The 26788-nt window shown below is 44.4% G+C and overlaps 1 protein-coding gene across 7 annotated transcripts in view; it reads left to right on the top strand.

Annotated features, from left to right (window-relative positions):
• FOXP1 (forkhead box P1) overlaps window positions 1-26788 on the top strand; it is a 337019-nt gene that overhangs the window by 303436 nt on the left and 6795 nt on the right. For 6 of the 7 annotated variants that reach the window (XM_042880828.1, XM_042880827.1, XM_042880829.1 and 3 more), the window contains 8 exons: window positions 91-178; window positions 6377-6460; window positions 14737-14938; window positions 15046-15125; window positions 15768-15869; window positions 20162-20283; window positions 22289-22358; window positions 25794-25960. In XM_042880828.1, coding sequence (XP_042736762.1) covers window positions 91-178; window positions 6377-6460; window positions 14737-14938; window positions 15046-15125; window positions 15768-15869; window positions 20162-20283; window positions 22289-22358; window positions 25794-25960 — 915 coding nt within the window. The remainder of the gene's footprint in view (window positions 1-90; window positions 179-6376; window positions 6461-14736; window positions 14939-15045; window positions 15126-15767; window positions 15870-20161; window positions 20284-22288; window positions 22359-25793; window positions 25961-26788) is intronic. The other variant, XM_042880831.1, reaches the window with a different exon arrangement.

Here is a 26788-nt window from a genome sequence, read left to right as displayed (position 1 = left end):
GTAACATTTAGATTGCTTATTCATCCTGGTAACTACTTTTTCCTTTTTGTTTATCCATTTCACTTAATGATTTTCTGTGTATTGTTACAGACATCTCAACAGTGAGCATGCGCTGGATGATAGAAGTACAGCCCAATGTAGAGTACAAATGCAGGTTGTACAGCAGTTAGAGCTACAGGTAAAATGAAATTTATTTTAATATTACCTCAGTATTAATCAAATCCAATTCTCGTCAGCACTAAAAAATGAGTTCTGCTTTTCCCACTACGATTGAAAACCAGCTTTCAAAATCTCTTGTAGTAGTTCTAAAAACCGTCAGAAGAAACTGCAGCTTCATTTCCTCTTTTCTAAACTGTAACTTGAAAAGAAATAGGAAACTTAAGCGGGCTGACTGATTGGAAATCCATCAGTTTGCATCTGATGCTTTCTCTACTCACCCGGGGGGCGGAGGGAGGTGGGGGCAGTGCGGTCTCCTTCGTTTAGAGATGTTGATATGGGAGAATTGGTTGATGTTTATTTCAAAACGCTGCATGACCTGGCTTGTTCAGTGGTCTCTCATGTACTAACACTCTCCATGTATTATTATTATTTTTTGCCATTTGTAGCAAATGAATTTTTTATAATTGCAGAAGGGGAGTAAACTGGAATATATTGAATGCAATGTGAAAATATGACCTGTTTGTGCAACTGCCTTTCCAAATGCCTTTGAGTTCTTTCTGTCTCCCTGCACCTCGCTGCTGTAGCTGGGCAGCTTTGACAGTCTCTCTGTGTGTAGGCAAGAGGTTAGCAAAGAAGGGGAAATTAAAACAATGTTGTACATTATATAGTTACTGGCTATTGAAAAACCTATTTTGTATGCAAGACAGCAGTGTAGAGATATATGGAAAGCCTTGGGCTAAGTACAGAAGATAATTACATTTGGAATTTTACTGAGTTAAGTCATTTATAGCTTCAAATAGTTGGAGAGAAAAATCAGCAAAAACACACTTAAACTTCTTGTTGTTACTTTTCAAGATAAGCATTTAAAAAAATTCCTTTTATCTTCTTATCTTACAAATTACCCCTTTTTCTTTCATAGATATTTCCTAAATTTTATTTTCAGGAACACGCTGGTCATGACACTCTTTCTCTATTAGCTAAAGCAATATAAACTATTTTAATATAAGTTTTATAAAAACCAAACTACCAGTCATAAAATGTCAGAGTCTTGCAGAAAACGTTATGAGAGGTGGTCTGTTATTTTAACAAGTTTCTTGAGAATTAGAAGAGCAAATCTGCAGTCTTCCTGGTAAACTGAGATACGAGATAATCTTTAACCAAGATGCAATAATATTTGTGCTGAAGGCAGATGAAGATTCTTCAGTTACAGTCAGCTTGAAAAGCCTGAATGCTTCCTTCCCTCCTGCAGTTCGTGGGCATGTCTGTGCCTGGAACTACAGGAGGATGCCCTAGTCATGAACAACACAGAGATGATGCCAGGTCACCACCTGTTTGTAGTCCTTACAATGTTTTTGAGAGGTTTATCACTGCTGAATTATTCTGATTGTCATGAGTGACTGATATTGATGGATTCACACCCATTTAGTGCTGAGGAGTACATCCTAGCTTAGAGTCACTGCATGAAGTCCCCAGGACAAGAACGTTATTTCAAACTGGTATGAGGGATAAGCCAAAGATTTTTTTGTGTTTGTTCTTCTTGTTGTTTTTTTTTTAACAGTCTTACTAGCACAGAAGATAGGATGGAGGCTTCATGTAGCATGGGATGCTGATAGCAGTGAGACTGTCTGTTAGCCAGGAAGGATGGGTGAAGGAAGTTTGTCCTGCTTCTGAAAAGCCCCTGGAACTCCCCACTTCTCCCTCTCTTCATCTTGCATGTCAATCCTTGGATAATTGCATAAGTATGAACATGGGAGGAGACAAAATTTATCTTCCAGTGCCTAGTATATCTGGCTGGGACTTGTGCTTCACAGGACTGTGATACAATGAAGGTCTAGCTCCATAGCGGAGTTGTCAGTGACTTGGTCTGCAGCACCCAGTGTGGTACAGCAGGGGCAGCTCTACCAGGACCATCTGCCCAACACTTCTGCAACAGAGTGGCACAAATCAGTGCTATGGACAGCAACTTGTGTTCTGTGAGCCAGGTAGAAGAGGGGCCTCATAGCTCCAAGGAGGAGCAAATTCATTGCATTAGAGGGATGCACTTCAGGTTTTGAGTGTGGTGGGCCCAAAAGAAAGCTTTTTTTTTTTTTTTTCCCCAATGTAATTATTTCATCCATAGAAGCTTCATCAGTGTCATGGAGATAAGTTCCATGAGTTCTAAAGAAAGTAATTTTTAAATGAACTTTCTGAAAAAATCAAAAGTCAATCAAGTCAACAAGTCAAAAGTTTGATTGCAAATGGAGTTTTGCAGAAGTATCATGAAGCTTTTCCATCACAAACATGTTTTAAATATCACAGACAAGGTAGAGATCTCCTCATATTTCACTTAGATTAAACAATCTTGACACGATCATTTGTTGCTATTATAAATAATGAGAACTGGGCTTCTGGGTAAGACACAAACATAGGAACATATCCCTATCCTTAGCAAGACCTTAGCTGGAATAGGACATTTATTTTGTAGCACCACCTTTGAATGGAAAAACACTTCAGGACAGCAGCAAGGCTTGACACACTTGAAAAAAGTATCTCCTAATAGGAGAACATAGAGACAGCTGGCCATTTTCCGTGGAGTGAAAGCTCTACTTGGGCTTATTTTTTGTAGCATCCATTGACACTCTTAAAAAATGGATCCTGACCCTTTATTGTACACAGCCTTACTAGGCATCTAACAGGAGGGAAGAGGCTGCATCTTGGTTGTCTCTTGCATTGCTCATGGTTCCTTTCTTTCCCTTTGTCCATAGTGCTTTTCCTGCTGCTGAAGAGGTCTTCTCTTCCCATTGTGCTGGGTTTCCATTTTCACATCCTTGCTTCTTGCCATTGTTTTCTGTCTGCTTTTCCTCCTGTGCAATGTCTGCACTTTTCTGTGCCTTCCGTCCTTTTCCTTGGTCCACAGACTCCTATACTTCTCCTCTCCCTGAGCCCCTTTTGTGTCTTCCCTCTCCTGCTTATCACATATGCATTTTCAGGATTTAACCTCTCCAGACCAAGGCATATGTCTTGATATCCAAGTTTTCAGAACACTGTATGTGAGCTCTGGAAGAGTTTCCCATGGAGCCACTATTAGGAACCTAGCCTGTGGTGGAGCCCCAGAGAACTGGGGGAACCTCAGAAGGTCAGTCTTGCCATGAGGAATTGAGTGGCCATCTGAAAACTGCCGCCATTTAGAGCTTTGAGAAGGAACATCAGAGAAAGGAACGAGGCTTCAGATGGGACTATAGTGCTAGGGTCTTTTCCTACCCAGCATTGTGCAGCACAGAACTCTCAGGCTACAGTAAACTCCATGGAGAACCAAGAATTTGCTGTTTCTGATCTGCTCCTCAGTGATGGACCTTCAAATCATAGAATCATAGAATTGTTTGGGTTGGAAGGGATCTTTAAGATTATCTAGTTCCAACCCCCCTGTTACAGGCAGGGACACCTCCCACTAGACCAGGTTGCTCAGAGCCCCGTCCAGCCTGGCCTGGTAAGGTCTTTGCCCCCAGGTACTGAATTTCACCAGGCTGCCTCTGGACCTGTGAACATTTCAGGCTTCAGATCTAAGTCCTTGCCACAGGGGACTTTTATGGATCTGAAGCCTTGTGGTTTCTCCTACTCCGTTAGTCAGTATTGTCGTTCAGGGAGGGTTCTGCAGCCAGAGGCAGGGATCCCTTTCCAGCAGGGCACAGGAGAGCTGTGAGTGCCAGCTGAGCCCACGGCTGTGGACACAGCTGCTCTGCTCCCCCTGTCCTGCCCCATGCCAGGGGCAGGGTTTACCAGTCCTACTTCAACTGCACCTTGAGTGTATACATTCAAATGTAGTTTTGTAGGCTGAGTACTGGCAGAAAAGCAAACAGTTGCCTACAGAAGCTTAGAAGCACTGGAACAGAGCTGCAGTAATCAGTTTATTTCTGTTGTATAACAGCCCTTGCCCAATAACGCTATCAGTAGATGAGGAACATTTCCCTGCAGCTCCACTAAGAATCCCCATGTGCGGACAGTCTGCGCTCCAGTGAGTGCCACCAGTGAGAATGTGCTCCCATCAGTGCCCACTGAGTCCTCCTGGCTTCTTCTGAGGAAGCTTGCTGAAGGAGGAGCTGCTGGTGACAATCTGGTTTTTTATCGGTACTGCTTCCTCACATAGGGGAAAAACAGTTTAAAGAAATTCTTCAGATTTTTTTACTTCTCTTCAGTGCTTTGAAACTGAGAGACCTCTATTTTTCATAATTTAAACTCCTGCCTAACTGGGTGAGTGTTTGAATTCCTAGACTATGACAAAACACCAGTGTGCGTCTGCCTGAAATGTCGAGAGGATCTTTAATAACGTTCACCCACCAGAAACGGCACTAAAAGCGTGCTAAGATGATGACTGAGAACAATAAAAGCAAGGACCCCAGCTGCTCCAGGCCAAACACCGTTTTGCTGAGGGGCCCGGAGGAAGCACAGTGCAGGGCATGCTCCATGCTGCCCACTGGCTTTGCTGGTGGCTTTCCCTGCTGCCACTGCTGTGCTGCAAGCAGGAAGTTTTCAGGTGCCTCTGAGCTTTATTTGTTTTGGCTAAAGCTTTGGTTCCTGCGGTAGCCTGCAGACCAAAATTTAATGCACAGATGACCCTGCCAAGCAGCCCCAGCGCCCAGGAACTGCTAAGAATGAGAGATTGCACAACAGAGCTGCACCAAGACTAAAATATTTATTGTTTTGTATTTGTTCTGTGGAAAGCACGGCAGCTGAGGGGTGAGACCTCTACTTTCTCTGAAGAAGTCCTCAGAGGACTCTGAAAGGGAGACGTTCCCACTGCATTGCTAAGAGCCCGCCCCTGCTCTTCTGTGGTCTCCAGATCTCCAGAGCAGATCTGGAGGCAGATTGCAGGAGATCTAGTATCACCTTTAGCTTTTCTTTCTTGCCATGGAGATTTTTGACCAAGAAAAGAAAAGCAGCTTGCAAAGGCCAGTGATTTGGCTTTTGCACTTCCAAAGCACACAGTGGTGACACCATTTTTTCCTTCATTTAATTCCTGCCTCGGAAAGTTGTGTGCCAAATTTTATCCCATTGTGACATCTTTCTGGCACAGGCAGAACCCCCTTGCCCTGCAAAGAGCAAGACAACCTTGACTGTAAGGTTATGAGTGGGGATTTATGACCAAGTCTCTTTTTATATACACTTAGCCCAGCTTTACTGCTACAAACAGATGACTGTGATAAGGTGGGCAGGTTGTTCAACATTTCACTGGAATGCGAGCACAGTTCTCCTCTTGGCACCAGGATCCTGATTGTCTAAAACAAAACTACAGAAATTGTCATGTCTAAGAACCTGATCCAAGTCCTATTGGAAACAGGAGCCTTTATGTTGAGCATATAGGCTAATAGCACATCTTTTTCATTAGTATTGTCTTCTAACATATTCCCGCTTCTTAATTTTTTTTTACTTTTTTTCCCCTGTCTTTTTTTAAGAGCAGCCAGAAAACGTCCTATTTTCCTTTAGAAAAAAAAATTATCTATATATTGTTTCCCAAACCACTGAGATTTAGTGCCTGGCCAGTGCATTGGTAATGTACTTGGAAGCCGTTCTGGCCACAGCAGTACACTGTGATCTTGAGATCTCAATGGGAAATTGCAGGGGAAGTGAGGATCAGCCTATGGGCATCCCCTTAACATCTAACACAGGAGCCTGGCCACACTTCTGGGCTGTGACACAATGGATGCAGGTAGCATTTCTGCCCAGCTGCCATTTGGCATGCACCTTAGGGATGCCAGCAGTGGTGATTCCAACTGCTGCTCTTGTCCCTGCCGGGTTCCCCTGGCAGCCCCTGGGGGCTTTACCAGCTCTTGGGGGGTCGCAGTGATGTGGGAGCTGTAGCCCATCCACATACTGCTCATCCCATGGTGCAAAAGGAGGACAAAGCATGCAGGGTCACTGCACAGCGTGCCTTCTGCTGCGCTTCCCGGGTTAATAAACATGATTCACTGGTGTCTTTTAGCTGTCAGGGCTAGAGTGAACCTCTCGGTGCCAGCAGGTCTAGCTTTTCTTGCTGAAGGGCTAATGCATTTTGCTTTGAGAAATACTGACACCCAGCACCAGGCGTTAGCTTTGCCTCATGAACAGACCGTATACAATTTCCAAACTGCTCAGCAATAAAACTCTCCTGTCTTCTGCGTTGGTGCCAACTGTTTAATTAGGAATAAGCAGAGGTTGGATTTTATTCCTACAAGTAATAGAGCATTTTTTTCTCCCCCTTCAGCTTGCAAAAGATAAAGAGCGCCTGCAAGCCATGATGACACACCTGCATGTGAAGTCAACTGAACCAAAAGCCACCCCTCAGCCTGTAAGTACTGAACTGTGCAGAAAGCAAAACCAAACCTCACACCAAACTTCTTTTTCTTGTTTCCCACCTGGGTGTGTGACATGAAGCGTGGCTTTGCTGTGTGCCGCAGGCAGGAGATGCAAAGTGAGAAGTATTTGGTAGTTTTTCAGGGGGCACAGCCCAGAGACCCACCTCTCTCCTTCCTCCAGGAGGCTGATGGGAGCTGGACCCCAAAGAAGGGCCTTTAGGTGGTCTGTAGGTTGCTTTACATTGGTGCCACTTGCATGAAACCTTAGGAAGTGTTAGGAAGGAGACGTGATTAAATTATATGTAGCGTATTTATTTGACTTTCTCCCTGTCTGACAGGAATTTACAGTAGAACAGACTCTTGTCGCACGTTTCGATGATAATCACTGTTGCCTAGTATCAGGTTTTATACCACTGAAACTGAGAAGGGAAACCTTCTCCACTGCAGATTTCTCTTCAGAAAAGGTGCTGTGGGGGTGGCCAGTGGGGTAGGAGGGCTCGATCAGCCACTCCATAAACTCCTTGCAAGGCAGCCAGTGGCTTTGCAAGCCAAGCCATCTCCTGGGTCCCCCAGTACAGGGCAAGCCCTCTGTCTTCTTCCCTGACCAAAGCGACTCCTCGTCTGTTGTTTTCTTCTCACCTCTTAATGCTGAAAATGCTCCTCAGAGCTTCAGATGATTATTCAAAATGGAGAGAGTGCTTTGCTTCTTGATTTTAAGATTTGTAAGATTTAAAGGTACACTGGCTTTATTTGATTTTGCTTTGAGTCATTGTGTGAAAATTAATTGAGCGTTGACAATCTATAGTTAGTACTAGCAATTTTAATCAATATGCAATGATGCAGCATAATGACAAAGTATTGGTTTATCTGTTTTGACTGATTTTTTTTCTATAAATAAAGCAAACATACACCCATATATGTGTGATTTATGGTGATAGAAATAAAAAAGAGTCAGACTATTAACCCAGCAAATATGGTAGCCTGCCAAGATGCAGTTGGTAGACAAAATTAATGTCTGAAACAGAACACATTACAGAGATAGAGAACATAAAATCATTAAACACTTCGCGCACCCATTTTTACTAGGAACGGATTTCTCACTTTCCATGTAGTTGGGAATAAATGGCTGCAGAAGTGGATAGGAAGGCTAAAGGATAGAAAATTGCAGGCTGTTCAGGAACGCTGGAGCAGATGTCAAAGTCAGTGGGAAGTTTTCAGGGCAGTCTTGGTAGAGTTGAGCGGTAGGTACGAACCCTTCCATTTTGGCTGATGAGATTCATGAAGCTGCTTGGTCTGGAGGATAGCAGCTCTCCAGAGTAGAAACTGCGTGCAGCATCTATAAAAATAGCATTCTTCTAGTTCCTCGTATCCATCTCGGCCTGAATGCAAATGCTTCAGCGCATTGTTGGCAAAGTGCGTAGACCCAACAGAATGGGAGGAGGCTTGGTTTCTATAGCTCTTACTGGATTAAAAATTAAAACAGCGGAATAATCTGGGAGTCTCAGAGCACTCTGCCTTGAGGCCTTTCGTAACAGCAGTGCCCCTCAGGAGGAAGGATTAAAAACTAAAGGGAGGAAATCACAAGAAGGCCAGCGCTGCTTGGCAAGGCAGCCGGTGATCAATGCTGCGCCGCGGAGGGCAGCAGCTTTGGCGGGCGTTGTAGGCTATGGAGGTACCAGGCGGTGTCGCCATGAAGATTAGTGTTAACAGCTAATAAACAGGGAAAGCAGAGGGAGAGAAAGAGAAAAAAAAAAATAAAGGGGGGAACGCAGGGGGAACAGGGCTGTCTTGATTAGTATTAAAAATGTTTTACATTCTGGAAAATTATAGCTTTGTTGGGGACCTCCTACTAAATTTATTTTTAACTGCTCTATTGAAAATTCTGTACCACTAGTCAACATTATCTCTCAGTTGCTCAGCACAGTGTTTCTTTATTAAAAGAAATAGGCATGAATATTTTTGACTGAAAAATTAATAGCTTTTGAATTCATACACAGCAGGTTTTCTTTTGCAAAGAAGTCCAATATCGCTGCACAGCACTTCTATAACCATTTATTTAGAGTCCAAGTCAAACCTTTGACAGCTAGAGCAGTGTTACAAGCCAACATAAAGAACTCCAAGATGTAAACCAACAATAGGCAGTCTGTGTGAGGTTTGCCATTGTCAAATACATAGATTGTTTGGATTAGTTTATGTAAATGTACTGTTGTATTACCCTTTGGAAAAAAAAAGATCACATTTGTGTATGAAAAGTGGTTTCGTTCACAGGCAGCATTATAAATTCCTTATCCTTTAACTTACATGTTAGAAGTAAAAATTGGTGCCTGACAGGCCTATATTGTGTGGCACTCTGTTGTTGGATTGAAACTGCCTTCTTTTCATTTATTGAAATATAGAAAAATTTATTACAGATACCATCTGATAAATCAGAAATTATTAAAATATGTATAGGTGAAGCATTTGAAAATTAATTATAAAATGTAGGAGTATAATGTTTTGCATAAATTGTGCTTTCGTTATGAAAAAATACACAGGCACCGCATAGACTCTGCTAGACCCCAGTCCTTTTAACTCAGTGGGATAGGACTTTGGTAAAAAGATCTGATGACCATTATTGCAGTGCAAAGTATTCTTTACATCCAGTAATTAATTTTTTTGCCAACATAACTAATGCAAGGTGTACGTTAGAATTAATATATTACGGTGCATCAGCAGTTATACAGGAAAGAGTGGCTGCAAATCCAAACGTAGCAATGAATTGGGATTTAAAATTACACCCTTTTCATGACTGAGAAAACGTTTTTATTCTGCTTAAAGGATCTTAATGCTTGTTTTTAAACAGTTTTGTTGCTGTGAGGCGGAACTGGTGCCTGAGCTGCTTAGTTCACTGGTGCTTTCACCACGTGCCTTGTGTAACCTGTGCTGGCCATTGGCCTTCCCTTGGGCTTCACGCAGGGCTGAGCAGTGGTGGCTGGACCCCAGGCAGCTTCTTGATGCTGCTGCACTGATCACAGCTCAGCCAGGTGTGGGGAAGCTGGTCCTGTCCATCGATTGCATCCCCAGCTGCAGGTGCTCCTTGCAGTTATTTCCACCCCTCCAGTGGAAGGGCCAGTGCCCCACGCTGTTGTACCAAGGCAGGTGCTCTGTAAAGCTCTTCAGACTTACAAAGCCACGAGACTTAACATGTTCTCGTGTAACTCAGTACTGATGACCCGAGCTGTTGGCACATAGGTCTGTATGTGGGGTTGCTGCAGGTAGGGCAGCTCTTCTGCCTTAGGGGAGCTCCTTTCTGGGCAGCCGAGAGAGTGGCACTGAGGAAGGGCTGAGCATTGACGCAGGTTGTGCTGGCTGCCTGTTTGCTAATGGCCAGCTTTGTAATTACCATGTCCAGAGGTGCAGCAGCTTAAAAGAAAATGGAAGTACCTCAGCTTAGCACTTGGAAGCGCAGAGTTGTCCCTCTTACTGCTGCATGTGTTGTTTTGGTGACAATAAAGGGCTGAGCAAAGTGAGAACGAAGCTGTGAAGGAATACGCTGTGACATATCTTTGTAAGGTACGTTTTTTTTTCAGCGAGGAACAAAACAGAGAAAGCCAGAACAATGATTGCTCAAGAGCTGTCACTCTGGTTTTGCTGTTAAGATGGTTCCCCTCAATTCTGTTTTTGTTGGTGCAAGTGGTCAGCGTGGTAGGTTAAGATGGAAATGTGATTTTATTTTGGAGGATTAACTAACACTGCAGTTCACAGGAAGGAAAGGAAAAGGAAAAAAATCACGAACCAACAAATCATTGTGCACGCTAGGTGCCATATCCATCTTTAAAAACTGGTAGAAAACTTGAAGAGAAACTTCTGGCACCTCAAATGAAATGTACTGTTAGATATCCCTTATTTAATGTATTTTTTTGCCCTAACCATAGCAATTACGATTGTTTTGAAATACTGTTTTTAGCAACTGTAATAACAAAGCATTTTAAAAATGGTCTTTTAACTCTTGAGGGAATGACTGAGCATTTTAGCTGCTGTAGCCATACTTTATAGTTTGAAAAAATAACGATACGCAGCAATAAAGAGAGATTCTCAAGCACAACAAAAGCTGTTTTTATATACTGGTTTTCATTAAGTCTCACTCCTCAGCTTCGGTTTCCTCAGTGCTGCTGCCAATAACAACACCTGCTAAGTGATTGCTGCCTGCCAGGCTCCCATCCAGCGCTGCTGTGTCCGAGCTGGAGCAGGAGAGGAGGATGCAGCATTGAGCAAAGCTCTGGGCCCAGCCTGCCATCCCACCCTCCGTGTCAAGAAAAGCAGTCTCTGCTTCGGAGTGTTGTAGGGTCCAGCAGCTCAGTTCTGATAAACCCTCACCTCTAATCACAACCAAAACAGCAGCATCAATGGCAGGGGAATCCCTGCCCTGCAGCAGTGGGTATGGCCTCTCCGTGACATTTATAAATGTGTATTTCTTTTTTTTTTTTCCTCTTCTAAAAGTGTTCCAGATCGGGGTTTTTTACTGCAGCCCCTATTGTCATGGAAGATATTTACACAGAGAGGAATCAGGCTGAGCCCTAATGGGAGAGCCACTTACTGGAAATCTATTTTACAGGGTGAGAGAGAGGGCTACCTCTCTGTCTTGTTTATATCTAAGGAAAAAACCATGACTCAGTCTTCACCTTTAATAGGAAGACATGACCATTTCTTGAAAGGGAAGGTTAATACTAAAATCCTAAGCAGGATATTGGATGCTGAAACAATTAAAACATTTATGGATGTTGAGTTAAAGCGGCACGAGGCACGGTTCTTCAAAACTGAAACTGAACAAAGCACCCAGCACCCTTCGCTGACTAAATTTACAGAATTTCAGGACTTCAAACTGTTACGGGGTTTGGTGGCTTTTTGTTGTTTTATTCTTGTTTTCTTTTGTGGCTGGAGGAAATCCTCCCTCCCCCATCCCCAGCGTAAATGTTGCAGAACCAGTTAACCCTTGGGTGGCAGGGCTGCGCCTTGCTGCCCACTGCTGACTTTGTGCCTTGTGTGCAATCCCTTCAGCCAGAAACAGCCCCTCACCAGAACATGCAGTATGTGGGACACTGGCAGTGTGCAAAGTACCAGTGTGAACAACTTTCCTAATCATAGAAACTTGTTTTTAAATAGAAGATGTGCACAGCATCAGGAAAAGAAACCCTCCCAGCCCAGTCCCTTCCTGAGCTTTGCCCCGAATTATCATCCGCTGTGCGTTTCTGATTGCCGGCAGTATCGAGATTTAACAGTTTACAATTCAGATGAATATTTCAAGATGGCAACAAAACCAACACCATTCATAATTTGTTGTTCTGCTCCAATTCACCACCGAGCTCTCCGCCTTGACACTGCGGATCCCACGAAGACAGCGGCCCTCACCTCCCCATACCCACCCCACGTTGTGGTGCCATCACCAGAGGGGTCGGTCCCCTGCCCAGGAGCAGAGCGGTACCAGGTGTGGGGCAGGAAGAGGGAGAACTTTGCTGGCGAGCCCCAAGGTTGTCTTTCATTAACTTGTTGGTTCAGGCTCAGCGCTGGCCGGCGGAGGTGAAGCACAGCACACTCGCTATGTTCCAGCTTTTTGTTCTTTCTTTCCTCACAGACTGCAGTCATGTTTAATTTGGAAACTGGGCTCCTTTGGCAAATTAGCAATTAGAACAATTTTGTGGGAATATGTATATGTGTCATTAGTTTTCCTGCAAATTAATAGCGAGAGCAGAGGTCAGGCAGAAATTTTCCACTTGACTGCAGCTCCTCTGTTGAGATTTGGCACTTTGTTTTGGAACGGCCACAGCTGCTCAAAGCCACAGTCTTCCTTTAGGAACTGTCTTTTAATTAGTTTACCTCATAGCCATTATTACAAATATTACTGCCTCCCCTCCTTGAAATAAAATTACTGTTTCTACAAAATATTCCAGTGACATCTTGCACCACTGCACATTGATGGTGGGGTCACTCGAATGCAGCGTTTAATCATTAGATCACCTCCATAAGCATCTCCTAATTAGAGTCCTTACAATACAATTTTATCTGGTAATTAGCTGAGATTGGCTGCTTCCTCTGTAGCTTATTAGTGGCAGCCCAGCAGTGGGTGTGAATCACAGTGTCATTTGTCAAGCCTGTTAGGGTCCCCCCCCTTTGCTCATCCTCTCTTCTGTTTATTTCTAGTTGCTACCTACGCTGAAAAGCCTAAAGAAATCTAACTCGATTCAAATTCTTGAAGCAGGGAATGCTGACCTTTGGGGATTCTCTCTCTCGCAGCTCTCTGGTAGAAACAGATTAAATGTTAAGTTTTTAAACGCTAAAAAAGGAAGCGAACTCTTTTGAAATGGAGTAGCGAGAGCCGTAATGATGGAGCGCGAGCAGTGATCTTTCCAACAGGAGGGCCCGGCTGCCGAGCCTCTGCCAGAGACGGGCACTTAAAATTGATGCAGATTTGCTCGCAGTTATTGGACTGTTAAAATGTCCATTTAGAAACTGAGATAAAATACAGAAGATTTAATTTCATGGTGAGACCTGTCAGTTGTACTATTATTATCATCACTGGTCCTTTTATCATATGTAATAGATGGATAGATGGATAACAGGGAGACATTACAATGAGCGTGTCCCTAATCAGTGGCCTTAAATCACGCCAGTCAACAAGCAGAGGTGGCAGCGGCACCACAGGCTCAGTGTTCATGGCAGGATGCTCTGGGAATCACTGCCTGCATTTGAGCACTCTTGTCATGTCCTTGCTGGGTTCCTCCTTCTGTGGCCTCACCATGAGCTGCTGGGTGGTTCCCATGTGGGCACAGGGCACACAGGGAATGGGTTGCCTGCAGTACCTGAGCAGCATGCAGGGCTGCAGGCAGCAGCAGCACTTGGCTGCGTGAGGATTTTGTGGCGGGGCTTTAATGCAGGCAGAGTTGCTCAAAAAGCAGGGACAATTTATTGAAAAACCGGTGCTATTTATCTGTCTCTCTGCTGTGCCCTTCCTGTGGGCAATCAGCTTTTTGTCTTGGTGTCATTTCTGTGACACGAGAGCCCTTTGTTTTCCGTTACCTTTGTTTGGGATAAATCCTGTTGTTTTGATAAAGGAGCAGCAGTATTTCTGGCTGTTAACTCAGACGAGGGATGCTAATAGGAGTTTTCTTATCTGGTTACTTTCACACGAGGAAAATTAATACAGAGTCTTATGGATAAACATGAGATGTTTGGGGGCATATCTGAATTGTGTGCCTCGCCTTCATCTGAAAAGCTTTAATGTCCAGCCAAAAGGAATTTTAATCAGAACAAAAGTTATAAAATTCTGGCCCTGTTAAATTCAGTAGGAATTTTGCTACTGACTTCAATGGGGTCAAGATTTCAGCAGTATTATTCACGAAAGTGCCTAAGGGAAGGAAATGTGGAAGTAGTCAAAGAGCCCTCCTCTCCCTCATTTTTTCTGATGTCGTTAAGAGATGGGGTTGTTTGTTTAAAGTACTCCAGCAGGAGCAACCTACTGTAAGGGAGCATCGTTTTTCAGAGGGCATTGCAGGGCAGCGGGGTGGGTATGGCTGGGTGCTGAAAGTGGTTGGGCTCTGTTTGGGTTGGATGCACAGTCCCAGAGGCGTTCAGCTGCTTGTGCAGGTAACACTGTGCCTCCCGTCAAGGGAGAGCGGAATGGTGCCACTTGTGCTGGGCTGAGTGGCTGCAATATTTCATGTGGTGTGATTAATTAAATTATTCCAGAGTTAACCTACGCAGGGCTTTGCTTTTAAAATGGATGAACAGGAGGGGAAGGGAAAAAAAAAGCAATCCCAAATGCTGAAGAGAGAGATTGCGTTTCTCCCTACTATGTCCCTATGAAAATCTGGCTTTTTATTCTTAGCCTGATGCCTTCAGTGAAATGTCCAAGAAGACTGATCAGAAGCCGTGCATAATGATAGCATGGAAATAAGGGGTGTGGGGTTGAAATTGTGAAACAGCAGAACTGCAGTAAAATACCAAGATGATGGCACTCTCTGTAAGATCTTTTAAGGTTCGGATGCAAATCCAGTATGTGTAGTTCTGGCAGCAGGATGCCTTGTTCATTTTATAAAATCCATCTATCTGGAAGTGTACATATTTATTTCCGTTTGCTAATGGAGATGCTACAACAGCACTTGGAGCTGAAGCGAGCACTCGAGCTGCGTTGCCTCTGAGTGGAGGGCCGTTCCGTTAATGAGAATTTCCCCCACCACCCTTAATTAGCCACAGTCGCCCTTTGTAATGCAGCCTTCGTCCTTTCCCTCCGCAGCTCAATCTGGTGTCCAGCGTCACGCTTTCCAAGACAGCGTCCGAGGCTTCTCCACAGAGCTTACCTCATACTCCCACCACCCCGACTGCACCCATCACTCCCGTCACGCAGGGACCGTCGGTCATCACTACCACGAGCATGCACAACGTCGGGCCCATCCGGAGGCGGTACTCGGATAAATACAACGTCCCCATTTCTTCAGGTAAAGCGGTGCTGCCGATACGGGCCCTTCCCAGCCCGGCAGCTTTCTGCTGCCTACACCCGCAGCCACGGGCTGTGATGATAACAGAACAACTGCTCTTTATTTAGCAGATATTGCCCAGAACCAAGAATTTTATAAGAACGCAGAAGTTAGACCACCGTTCACGTATGCATCTTTAATTAGGCAGGTGAGTGGAGCCAAACACAGGCATTCGGATTAGACAAAGTCTCCCTATATGTGCGCGCTCTGGATTAAATAGATTTTCAAACCTTTGGTATGTAAGCATGCTCAAATGCTCAAACCTTTACTATAAGGGTTTTTAGAACTGCAATATATAACATAATTGCTTTTGATTAAGTATTACAATACGATGTGATTATTAGGAAATTCATTTCACACAACAGTGAAAATGAGCCTGTTTAAAGATGGCAAGTCAATTATCACAAGCTACAGTAATCTCTGATCCCTAGAATTAATCTGAGCTCTAAATAATTACTGAGCTTTAATCAGCTAGTGAAATGTTTTGCATTTCTCTTTGATTCTGCTTTATGAATGACTAATAAATTAATATTTCTGTAAGGAAACAGAAATAAAAACTCAAAACAATTAGATAATTCCATTTTGAATTTTGCCATTGAACTGTTAAATACAGCCATTAATCTTAGTTCATATTGTGAAAACCTTCCTTCGGATTTTTGCTCCAAATCCCTTCTCTTATTTTCTTATTCCTTCGTTCTTTCATTCTTTTTGTATTGGTCCAAGTAAAACTCTGACTGTATTATGTACTGACTTGCTCCCAACTGATGTTGCCATTGATTTGCTTCACAAGGCCATCCTCGAATCTCCAGAAAAACAGCTAACACTAAATGAAATCTACAACTGGTTCACGCGAATGTTTGCTTACTTCAGGCGCAACGCGGCGACGTGGAAGGTAAGCCTTAGCCCTGTGTGCCTCTTGCCTTTGATATCTGACATGTACAGAATAGACGTTGCTGATGACATAACAAATTGCAACGACGTGTGGACATGAAAATGTAGATCGGCAGTTGTGACACGCGCTGGGTGCCTTATCTGCAGGAACAATTTGATATTTGGCAGAAAAACTCCTCTGCCTTTGAAAACCACTAATTGAATCCCCCATTATTGGCTTTTATGTTCTGTGATTATGCCACGAGTTCCTCTGTGTGGTTGCTGCTAGCAGTGAAACTCAAGCCCGTCAGCTGGAATGTATTAAAAAAAAAAAGAGGTAATGTTATTGTGTCGGTGGAGGATATGCTGTTTGTCTTCTTAGTTATGCAGGCTGTAATCACAACAACTGATTTTTTTCCCCTAGGATCAGTAGATAAATGGATTCCTTTCCTCAATCAGTTGACTCTCAACTACATACACAGATATTTTACAAACTTCTACATTTTAGTCACACAGCAGCAGCTCACTGAACATACTGTGTAAGAAGCAAGCCTTACCATAAGAAATCCGTTCAACAGAACTAAACATTGATATATTTGGCACTTCAGTTTCCTACCGTAACCATCTCTGATGTTGTTGGATAAAAGATCTTGGGAGTTACTTGTATTTTGGGGCCGCTCTTTCTCTCGTACGTAGCATTACAACAGCCAGACTGGCTTCTTAAGCTGGTATCATTACTAATTAATGAATCAAAGCAAAGGATCTTGTATTGCAGTAAAAATTGCATCCCAGTAGTTTGAGCTGCTCTCAATCTAGACAGCTCTGTTGCTCTCAGACTTCAAATGACCAGGTAGCATGAATGTGTTCCATACTTGCTGTTTCATTTGCTCTTTCTATTTTTCTTGTCTCAGCCTGCATTTGGAATTAATTACATCAGAGGATGGAGCTAAAAAATCGTCCTTGGAAGTTAGTTCAGTTTTAGTAGCACAGTTAGATTCAGGAAAAGTCTCTGTGATTGCTGCTTTGATTCTTCAACTTCAGTTAGAAAACATGAGCAGTGTTTCACTTTGCAGACTCCTTACTGTCCAGAAAGGAAATTAACTTTCCCTGATTTAAGATCCATTTAGACCTGCCTGTCTTTTGCTGCTGGAGCGCTTCCAGTAGGCCTTTTCAGCAGCTGCAGGTGTGGGTGCTAAAGCAAAAATCCTATCTAATTCCAGCGGTGAAAGGAAGTGGAGAAGGGAGTGGAAGAAGGCAATCTTGGCAGCCTGCAAGGCTAATGTTAGGAATTAGCCTTGCGTATCACTTAAAATCAAGTCCCAGGAGCCACGTGCACTAACGGTGTGCTTGTACAGAGGAGGAGAGAGGCTGAGCTGGAGACCCTTGGGCTTGCAGAAGAGCACAGCAGGTCTGTGCGGAGACCAATCGTGGACACCCTGACCCTATCCAGGAGCCTACATCCTGCTTCACAGCCTGGGAAGGAAAGGTTCACTTCAACTTCTGGCTTCCATGCAAGGAATGCAATTTTTGAGCTACTCAGATTCATGCCAGCCTTCAGGAACAGCGGGGATGAAAATGCAGCTCTGGCTTAGCATGACGGGAAGCCCACGGGGCGCAGAATGAGCGCAAGGGTCTAATTGCAGAATCAGAATAATTTGAATACATATGTGCTGATTTGAGCTCACCTTCAGCTAATGTATAGCGGGCATTCAGGTCAGTTTTCCTAAAGTTTAGGTCAGGGTTTGGTGTGGGCAGGCTTCCTGGAGACCTGTTTCAAAACCACAGATGAGCACAGGAATAACAACCTTGAAAAAATGAACCTCTTCCCCAAAATGCACTGCAGTGGAGCTTGAGCAGTTACGAAAATTACAAACCCTTTCATTTCCTACATTCAAGTATGTTCAGGGTAATTTTTCTACAAAAGTGGCTTGCGTACAAATATTTTTACCAAGGTAAATATATAATCTTAGAATAATAGCTCCTAATTTTTGTGTTAAGCTGATTGCTATGGGAGCACTGTGAACTGGTTCTAACAGGTCAGAGGCGATGCCTGTTTACTTTTATTTTTTGGAGTAATTTGCTGGCACTGAATTGCAGCCATGAGGCGCAGGCTGCAGGTGTGGCTCTGAAACATGAATAAAACTGCTAGATAGCAAGTATCCAGAGGCACTGAGAACAAAACAATGGGGTTTTTTTTGTGATGAATTCCTTAAACAAGTGATCGTACTGAAAACTGAAAGTGAGGGCAGTGCTTTGTGGACATCCCAAATACCCAATGTGTTTGTCTCAGTATCTTCAGCAAGAGCCTGATCCGGCAGTCCCAGCCCTCGATGGCAAGTCACATAGCGGTCTGTAAAAGATTTCTCCAGCATTAGATATGTTTAAAGAACACAGAGATTTCTGCTCAGCTGTGTATTTGGAGACTGTTTACAAACTCCGAGGACTCACTTCACGGAACTCTGCTGTATGCATTTGATCAACTGCCGTATTAACTGGGAGATCGGCTTTCACTGTGGGAAATAGCATTATTATTCTTACATTTTGCTCCAGACTTGACAGCGTTCCCATTTTCACAGGAAACTGCCTGAGTTACCCAGATGTGGGCCGGCAGCCCTGTGTCAGGTTGCGCTCACACGGAGCTCTGCTCCACCGGCGGCTGCTGAGCTCGCTGCTTTCCACCCGTAAGGTGTGGGGCGTTCGCAGTGTTCTGCTCCACCTCCCAGTCAGGGGGGTTGCCAGAACTTGACAAACTAATGAAAACCGGGAGAGGAGGGAGAAGAGTCATTAAAAAAAAGGAGAACAAAGAGCAGGAAGAATGACAAATGGATGCCCACGGAAGAGCTGAAGTGCACAGAGCTTGCCACAGAGCCAGGCCATCCCCGTGCCTGTGGGATCGGGCACCTGCAGCCAGAGGAGATGAGCTTGCTGCCAAGTATCTGCTGAAAGCTCCCATGGATCAGGGACAGTGCTAGTGATTGCAGGGACATGGAAAAGTAGCAAAAGACTCTTCTTAGCCTTTCCCTTGCAAGCACACACACCACTGCTGCTTAATTTACATGACAAATGCACTCTCCATACCCTTTGTTTGCACAGTGATTTAGACATTCATGATTAGAGCTCACTTTCACCATCCAGACCCGATGTTCATTAAAAAAAAAAAAAAAAAAAAAGATGACGATGACAGGAGGGAAAAAAGTGTGGTCTCTTGGTTGCCTAGACCCAGGCCATGTGTTTGGCTGGCATTGTGCCTGCTAACGAGTCAACCAGATTGACTAAATCAGTGGTGCCAGTGATGATGGATGGAGTTTGTTCGCCTGCATATTCTCAGCAAATGGCTTCTTCTGCTCTCCCTGCTTTCCAAGCTCCTCTCGGTGGTACTGGAGATGAGCTCTGTGTACCAACTGGAGCAGCTTTGCACTGGGGAAACCCACGCTGTGGAATGTAGCATGGCACTCCGTGTGAGCAGTATGGGAAGCAGAGAGAGCAGAGCCCCCGCTTGCCGTGAGGCAACAAGGTGTCTCATCGTGGCCACCTGAGGGGAAGGTCTGACTGCACTGCAAGTTATGCCGGGCTCATCCTCCGAACCACAGCTCACACCCAAGCACAGAGCCTAGGAGCGCCAGGGTCCCTCCGGGTGATGAGCTGCAGGGATATTATCACTTTGTTTCAGAGAGCCCTCCTCGTGTTTGCACTTGGCAGAAGCTCAGATCAGTCCATGCAGCAGTCTGCCAGGAACGGGAGCCAACTTCCATATAAGAGCACACAGCAGAGGCAGGGGCTGGGGCCGTGGCGGCCAGCGGGGTGCTGCCGAGCCCTGCTCTGTGCCGCCGATGGGGCAGGAGCTCAGCACCTGATTGCCATTAACCCAGCTGTGGGAAACCACAGGAGCAGCAGCCCCAGTGCCTCCCCGCTCCATTGAGCCGTCCACACTCACACGAAATCCTTTCTGTTCTTTCACAGTGCTTTCTTTTCCAGGAGAGGAGAAGCTTATGTATTTGTTTTGAAAATGTCGATGCAATGTTCCTCTTGCGTTGTGTATGAAATGTGCCATATTATACAACGTGCGTGTTTATAAAATGATGGCTGTTCTCATTTGTACTGTGGGTAATTGATAAGAATGAGCTGATTTTTGTAATCTTGGGTTGAAGCTTTTATATTTGTATTAACTTTGCAAAATAAGATGTAAAGAGCTGGGGTGCGGGGAGAGGGGTTGACATTGCAAAATGAGGGCTGTCAAGCTGACTGTGCTGCTGTTCTTGGACAATGATGAGCATTTTCTCATAGAAAGTTTTTGAATGTATTCTCTTGCTGCAGAATGCAGTGCGTCATAATCTTAGTCTTCACAAGTGTTTTGTGCGAGTAGAAAACGTTAAAGGGGCAGTATGGACAGTGGATGAACAAGAGTTCCAAAAACGAAGGCCACAAAAGATCAGTGGGTATGTCCACCATGTTTGAACTTCTTAGCCTAGCTTGGATCATGCTTACAGTTTAACGTAGAGGCTTTTGGCTGCTAGCTGGTGTTAGACCAACCACAGGTGGTTTCGCATTGTTTCAGTTAAGGGAAACCAAGACAAACATCTCATCACTACTGTTTGTATGCCCACCAGTACCCTGACCCTGCTTGCTTGGTGTTTGTTGCATCACATGCTAGTAGCTTTTAGGTGGCAATGCATATTAACCCTCACAAACCATTTGCTTATGCTTATTGCATTTTATTTTCTTTTTCCTTTTCCCTGTATTTGATGTCTGTTCTGTCCCCGATCCCGTGTCCCTTTGTTTCCACTTCATCTCCTTTGCTGCTGCTCTTGTCCCAGGGTGCCATTCGCACCAACCTCTCACTGCATAAGTGCTTTATCAGAGTAGAGGATGAGTTTGGGTCCTTTTGGACTGTTGATGATGAAGAGTTTAAACGTGGCCGTCATATTCAACGAGGCCGTCCTCGAAAATACTGCCCTGATGAAAACTTTGGCGAGCTTGTTGCACAGTAAGAGCTTTTACTTGCTTTAATTTTTTTTTCTGCTGTTGCTTTGCTTTGCATGATTTACCCATCTCATGTAGACTTGCATTTCACGAAATAGTGACATCACCTTTGCTGCTAAAGGAGCAAAAGTTTTAGTTGTTATGTGTGTATTTTGTGTGTCCTACTCTGATAATCCAAATGCCTATAATAATAACTCTACTTTGACATGTTTGTTATAGCACTGGTTTATAGCGCTACGTAACCTTAAATAATGATCCACACTAATGCAGATATGCTGCTGTAGATCTGTCAGGAAGACAGATATATGCCAGGAGGGGCTTCAGATAAGTTTGAATTCTGATATTTCCCTTTGCTTTCAATTGTATGCCTGGGTTTGCAACACTATAATGGATTAACATTAAAAAGAAAAGGAGAGCAGTGAGACCATCTGTAACGATTACAAACAGCAGTGCATCCTGTGCCTGCAACAACCACACACAAATATTCCTGGGGTTCCCGAAGCAATTTTGTTTGACCTTTCCTTGAAGGCCATCTCTCCAGGACAGCTGATCCTTGCCGGTCCCTGTGGGAGAGGCTCTGTTATGACTTCTCTCACCATGCCTTACTCTCATATGAAAAAAAGAAAAAAGCCCAATAAGCATAAAACTTACTGGAGATGTTTTGTACTGGCACTTAGTAGGTTTTTCCCTACTTCCCTATTTTTAATGCCCACTGAAGAGTGGATAAGCTTGCAATACATTTTGCTCAAATCCACCTCCTTATTTAAACTTAAGATGACTAAAGCAAGAGTCTGAGATAGCACATCAGAACTGTTATTAGAATGGCCCTTAGGGCAGTGTGCTCCCCACCACTTGGCTGCAGAGCAGCAGGACCAGCTGGTTTGCCTCCGTGCCACCTTTCCTCTTTCCCCATGTCCCAAACTGTTTGGGGCAGGAGTGCGGGCAGTGCCATCCCTTTCCCCATCAGGAAATAATGTGGCTCAAAATCCACTCTTGTCAAGGTCCCCCATTGAGTTGCAAGGGATTCTGCTGCCAGTGACTTTGAGAACCATGTGCCGTGCACAGTATTTAAGTATTCCATGCTGCTTTTGGTCGTACCTCCTTACGATGGGCCCTTACGTGGTAACTGGCTCCCAGAAACGCTGAATATTGCAAAATTTCTCCTGAACGCACTAAAATGAGCAGAGATCCCGAGATGTGCTACTGACACAGGGTAGCAGAGCACATGGTGAGGTAACGTCACAGTATGATGATATTCCTTATTTAGTAAAGGCAAATATGTTAACTGTAGGCAAAAAACTCTGATATTTTCTTTAAAGAAAAAGGGAAATGAAAGAGAACTTGTGTGGAAAAACAGTCTGAGCACTAGTTTTCTGGTGTGGGAGGAAGCGTTACATGCTTGAAATGTTCGCATTGAGGTTGGTTGCATTTAACTCTCCTTTTTATGTTTTTCTTATGCAGTAACCCTTCTCTTATTAAAAACATACAGACCAGCCACACCTACTGCACACCTCTCAATGCTGCTTTACAGGTAAGATTAATGACTGTAGCAAATATGCAACAGAGGCGTGTGTCTTCCCCACTCATTTCAAAATATATTAGCCTTGCTCTAATTAGATATTAAATTTTAATTCCGTTAAACTTTTTTCTTAAGTGCATAAAGCATCATAGTCCCTGGAGGCAAACACATATCAGGCTGCTTCAGCATTAGCTAGATGCTTAGCATTTTGAATATTGTGGCAAAAAAATTAAAAGTTCACTTATTAATATTTATCAGCAGTATCATAATTTCCATCCTCTTATTTCAGAATTTCACTTGAGGCAAAAATACCACAAGTGTAATTACTCTAGCACAGCTATTAATGTGCTGAATGATAGGATACTGTGCCACGTGACCTTCTATTGTTCATGGTTTTAAAGAGAAAGCAGATCATTTTTCCCCCTTTTCTTTTAAGGGCTATTTTTGCATATCTTCCTGTTGTTGTTAAAAAAAATAAAAATAAAAAAAAAAATGTTGCAATTCCTATAGAAAAAAAAAATGGGAATTTGTGTTGGTTTCAACAACTGTAAGACAAAAATGTTGTTTTTCACAGTGTAGAAATGCACTTAGTGTTTGGTGCACTGTTAATAACCGGCACCCCGAAGGCGTGCGCTTCTCCAGACCCTTTTTCATGTACTGTTGATGAGGTTTGCTTTTTTTTTTTTTGTCTCTACAAATTCTCGAGTCCATCTCAACAACCTCAGGTAATGTCAGGACTCAGCGACTGAACCAGAGGCACAGACACGTTACTGTGCCTTGGATTTGCAGGCTGTTGTGTTTGTGCTGCAGTCCAACCCCCATCCATACCATGGAAATGCAGCCAGGATGCAGCACCGCCTGTAGTTGCGTCCCCTCTGTGTGTGTGTTGAGGGTCACTTCTCCAGCAGCTCACTGGTGGCCATGGATGTTTGCTTGGGCCGCTGCCTTCTGTAGAAGCTTTAGCAGGCTTCTCTTTTCCAAACCAGGAAGCAGATTATTAGGAGAAAAGTGATGTTCTGCGTTTCTTCTCGCGATCGGAGTTTATGCAGTAACTTCTGAAAAGCAAATGAAGGCATGTTTAAATGAAGCAACTGTAAATACCATTCATTAGTAACTTATTTTCCCTTGAGTCTTGTGAAGTGTGATTTTTAAAGACCGCTTTGTCTCTTGAATAGTATTAAGATTACAAGCACATTTTACATTCATGAGGCTGAAAGGCAAAAAATGAAATGATCCTGCATTTCTTCACGTTGTTAACTATGTGACTAATTTCAATTAATATGCTTATCATACGGAACTGTTCATGTTTTATTTCTCAAACACGTGTCATTGTCGTCATCTCCATCCATTCTTCTGTGATAAACCTCCAAACTGCCTCCCTTCCCCACCTTCCCTGGCAGAGGCACGTGCCCGTGGCCTCACATAGCATGGTAGGAACTCGACTCACGGAGAGAAGAGCCTGGGCCATGTTTCTTCCTGCTTGCATGTCCCCTATAAAAAAAAAAAAATAAGCAGGGATGAGAAATCATGCTATTCATTGCACTCAGACAGATCCTCCTTTGGGTTTTAAACAGATCAGTGGGTTCCTCTCTACTGGGTATACCGGGAAACTGGATCCCCTGGGATGCTTGCGGTACAGGGCATCTTGAGCAGAGCTGCATCATGGGACCTCAGTGCACACTGACCTCCTGCTGCAGCCGCCTTCCCATATGTTTCTTTCTTTCCCTGTGGGGCGGCAGAACCACCCCTCTGACATCTCCTCCATCTGCTTTCCCTCACGGCTGTGCAAGGCAGGGGCACACAGCTCTCACCAGCACTGCCTTTTCCCAGCGGGTTGTCGAGAGCTTTTGTGCTCCCCAAACCACCCCCTCACCACTGTGATCATAGCATGTACTCCTCGTGTCCCACCTCTCCCCCAAGAAACTGCTTTACTGCAATTACAAGTTGTCTTCACTGTTGGTGAAGAACTTAAGTCATTATTTTGCCAAGTGCAGGAAATGTGAACCATTCTTTGCATCCCCTCATCACAATGAGTTTGCCGGTTGTTGAATCAAGAAGATAAAAATAATCCTCCCTGTTAGAATAGCTTTTGTAATCATGTGTGACACATAGGGCTGCACATGGAGAGGTCAACGTAAGGAGGAATAAAAGGGGCCGTGCCCCCAAAGATGCTGCAGGCAGAGCTGGCCATCCCTCAGCCTCCGTGTATGGGCACAGCTCTACTGGCCTGAATGGTGGTGAGCATGGAGCTTGGTCCCATGAATTAGGAGAGGAGGTCAATGTTCAGTGGGGAGAGTGTGTGAATCCCCTCCCGTGGGCAGGTTTGCATCAAGCAGACCCGCAGTCAGATGGATTTTTTGACTGCAGCCAGCTGACCTCCCCCCAGCATGGGTTGAGCACAGCCGAGCCAGCATCTGTGGTCCTGGTGCTGACGCTGTCAGAAGGCAGCAGATGATGTTATCTGGACGTGGCTCGGTGAAGTGGTGAAATGTCCTTTGAGTTCCCTCAGCACCACAACCCCTAAGGCCTGCTGCCCTCCCCACACACACGGCCCCGCATAGCGCTGGGCTCCTTGGGGCTCCCGCAGTGCCTGGCTGGGCATGGGGCTGTGCTGCCAGCATGAGCTAATCCTGACATACAGTAAATATTAGCAGGCAGAGCGGTGGGAATCAGAAGGAAAATATTTAACAGTTCATTCTCTTTGTACAAAGATTTCCATTTAGAAAGTGAACTGCGGTGTGCCTCTGTCTGGTGTTTCTTTAGAAGGGTGAAAAACCTCAGCGAAACGGTCACATCTGCAGTAGCGGGGTGGAAAGCTGGGTTGTTGATGCTTAGAAAGAGTGGGGGAAGATTTGTCAGAATTCATCAGATTCCCACTTTTCCAGTGACAGGGCAGGACTGACAATTTCACATGGACTGGTTCGGCTCTCGGGTACATCAGTGCAGGCTGCACAAGAAAATCAGGCTCGGTAGCGTTGTCATCCTGCTGTGTGCCTGCCTGTGCTGGTAGGAAGGAGTTACCAGCCGAGCGAGTTCCAATTTTTTTCCTCATTAACCTTCATTAAAAACAAAGCCAAAAGCCAGACCTAAGCCACCAAAGAAAAAAAAAAAAAAGAGCCAACCCAAAGCCCCAATCATAATTTTGTGAAATGAAAATAGGAAAAGCACATTTTATTTTTCCAGGAGGTGTAATTCCAAACAGGGAATGGAAAGCTCCATTTCCACTCACAAGCCAGTGCAGCTATGAATGCATAAACCCAGATGTAAATTATGTTAAATTTCCCTTGGTGGAATCAGTGTAATACCTATCAGAAAGCACAATATTTAAAAAACTGGTAATTGCGAATAATGTAAATGTGGAGAATGTTTTGGAATAAGTGAGCGTGTTGTGCAGTGCATAAGAACGTTAGTCATGGCTCTTCATATGTTTGTTTGTGTCCTTGGCAGGCTTCAATGGCTGAGAACAGTATACCTCTATACACTACTGCTTCCATGGGAAATCCCACTCTGGGCAACCTAGCCAACGTGATGAGGGAAGAGCTTAATGGTGCAATGGAGCATACGAACAGTAATGGGAGTGACAGTAGTCCAGGACGTTCCCCTATGCAAGCAATGTGAGTATGGCAGAGCCGCACGCGCCGGTGGAGGCGTTGTCTTATCTGCTGAAGTGTGGAGGTTCTTGGTGTGAGCAGCACAAGTCCGTCTGGGGAGGTGCTTTGGCTAAGGAGAACATAAAAGGGCCATTTACCAACTTTCACATAAAGGAATCAGCACAATCCAGTCTGACAAGCACATGGGACTGTAAAATTGTTAACTCATTTGTAATTCCCTTCTTTAAACCTTGGGCCGTGGGGTTGCTATACCTCTTAGGCAACTGCGTTTCTCAGAGGAAGGACTGGTGCTTCCCTCCCCTTCGGAGCACACAGCAAGCGTGCCCGTGGGGCCGGGCTGGGAAATGGGCCTGTTGGGCAGGTTTGACAAACACTTGATGCACAACAGTCTCGCTCAGCATTAATGATGGCACACGTGAAGGTCTGCATGATTTATAGATTGCTCTTAAAATATCAAAAGGAAAATTAATAGGAGCATTATAGCAACAGACGGCAGTATAATGAGTGCATATATAACCGCATGAAGTAATGGGGGATTGCTGTCCCTGCTCAACGTGAATGGCACCAGGGCAGCAGCTCGCGCAGGAAAGGGTAAGGCAGGAAGGGTGTGATGCCCCTATGGGTGTGCTCAGTATTTATGGGGTGATGGAGTGAGTTTGCAAAGCTGTAAATTCCCCCCTCCCCTCAGATTGCATACCGGATAATTGGCAGCTGGCAAGGGAGCCAGAGTTTATACGTCTTGCAGTTCTCAAATGTGAAAAAGTACCTCAACTACCTGTGCGAGTAGCTGTGCTCAGGAGCCCACTGCCATCCCGCTGCTGGTTCGTTAGA

The sequence above is a fragment of the Lagopus leucura genome, unplaced genomic scaffold (assembly GCF_019238085.1).
Source record: "Lagopus leucura isolate 7727_CA_CO unplaced genomic scaffold, USGS_WTPT01 Super-Scaffold_100028, whole genome shotgun sequence".
Classification (NCBI taxonomy): Eukaryota; Metazoa; Chordata; class Aves; order Galliformes; family Phasianidae; genus Lagopus; species Lagopus leucura.
This window is presented reverse-complemented; position numbering and strand designations above follow the sequence as displayed.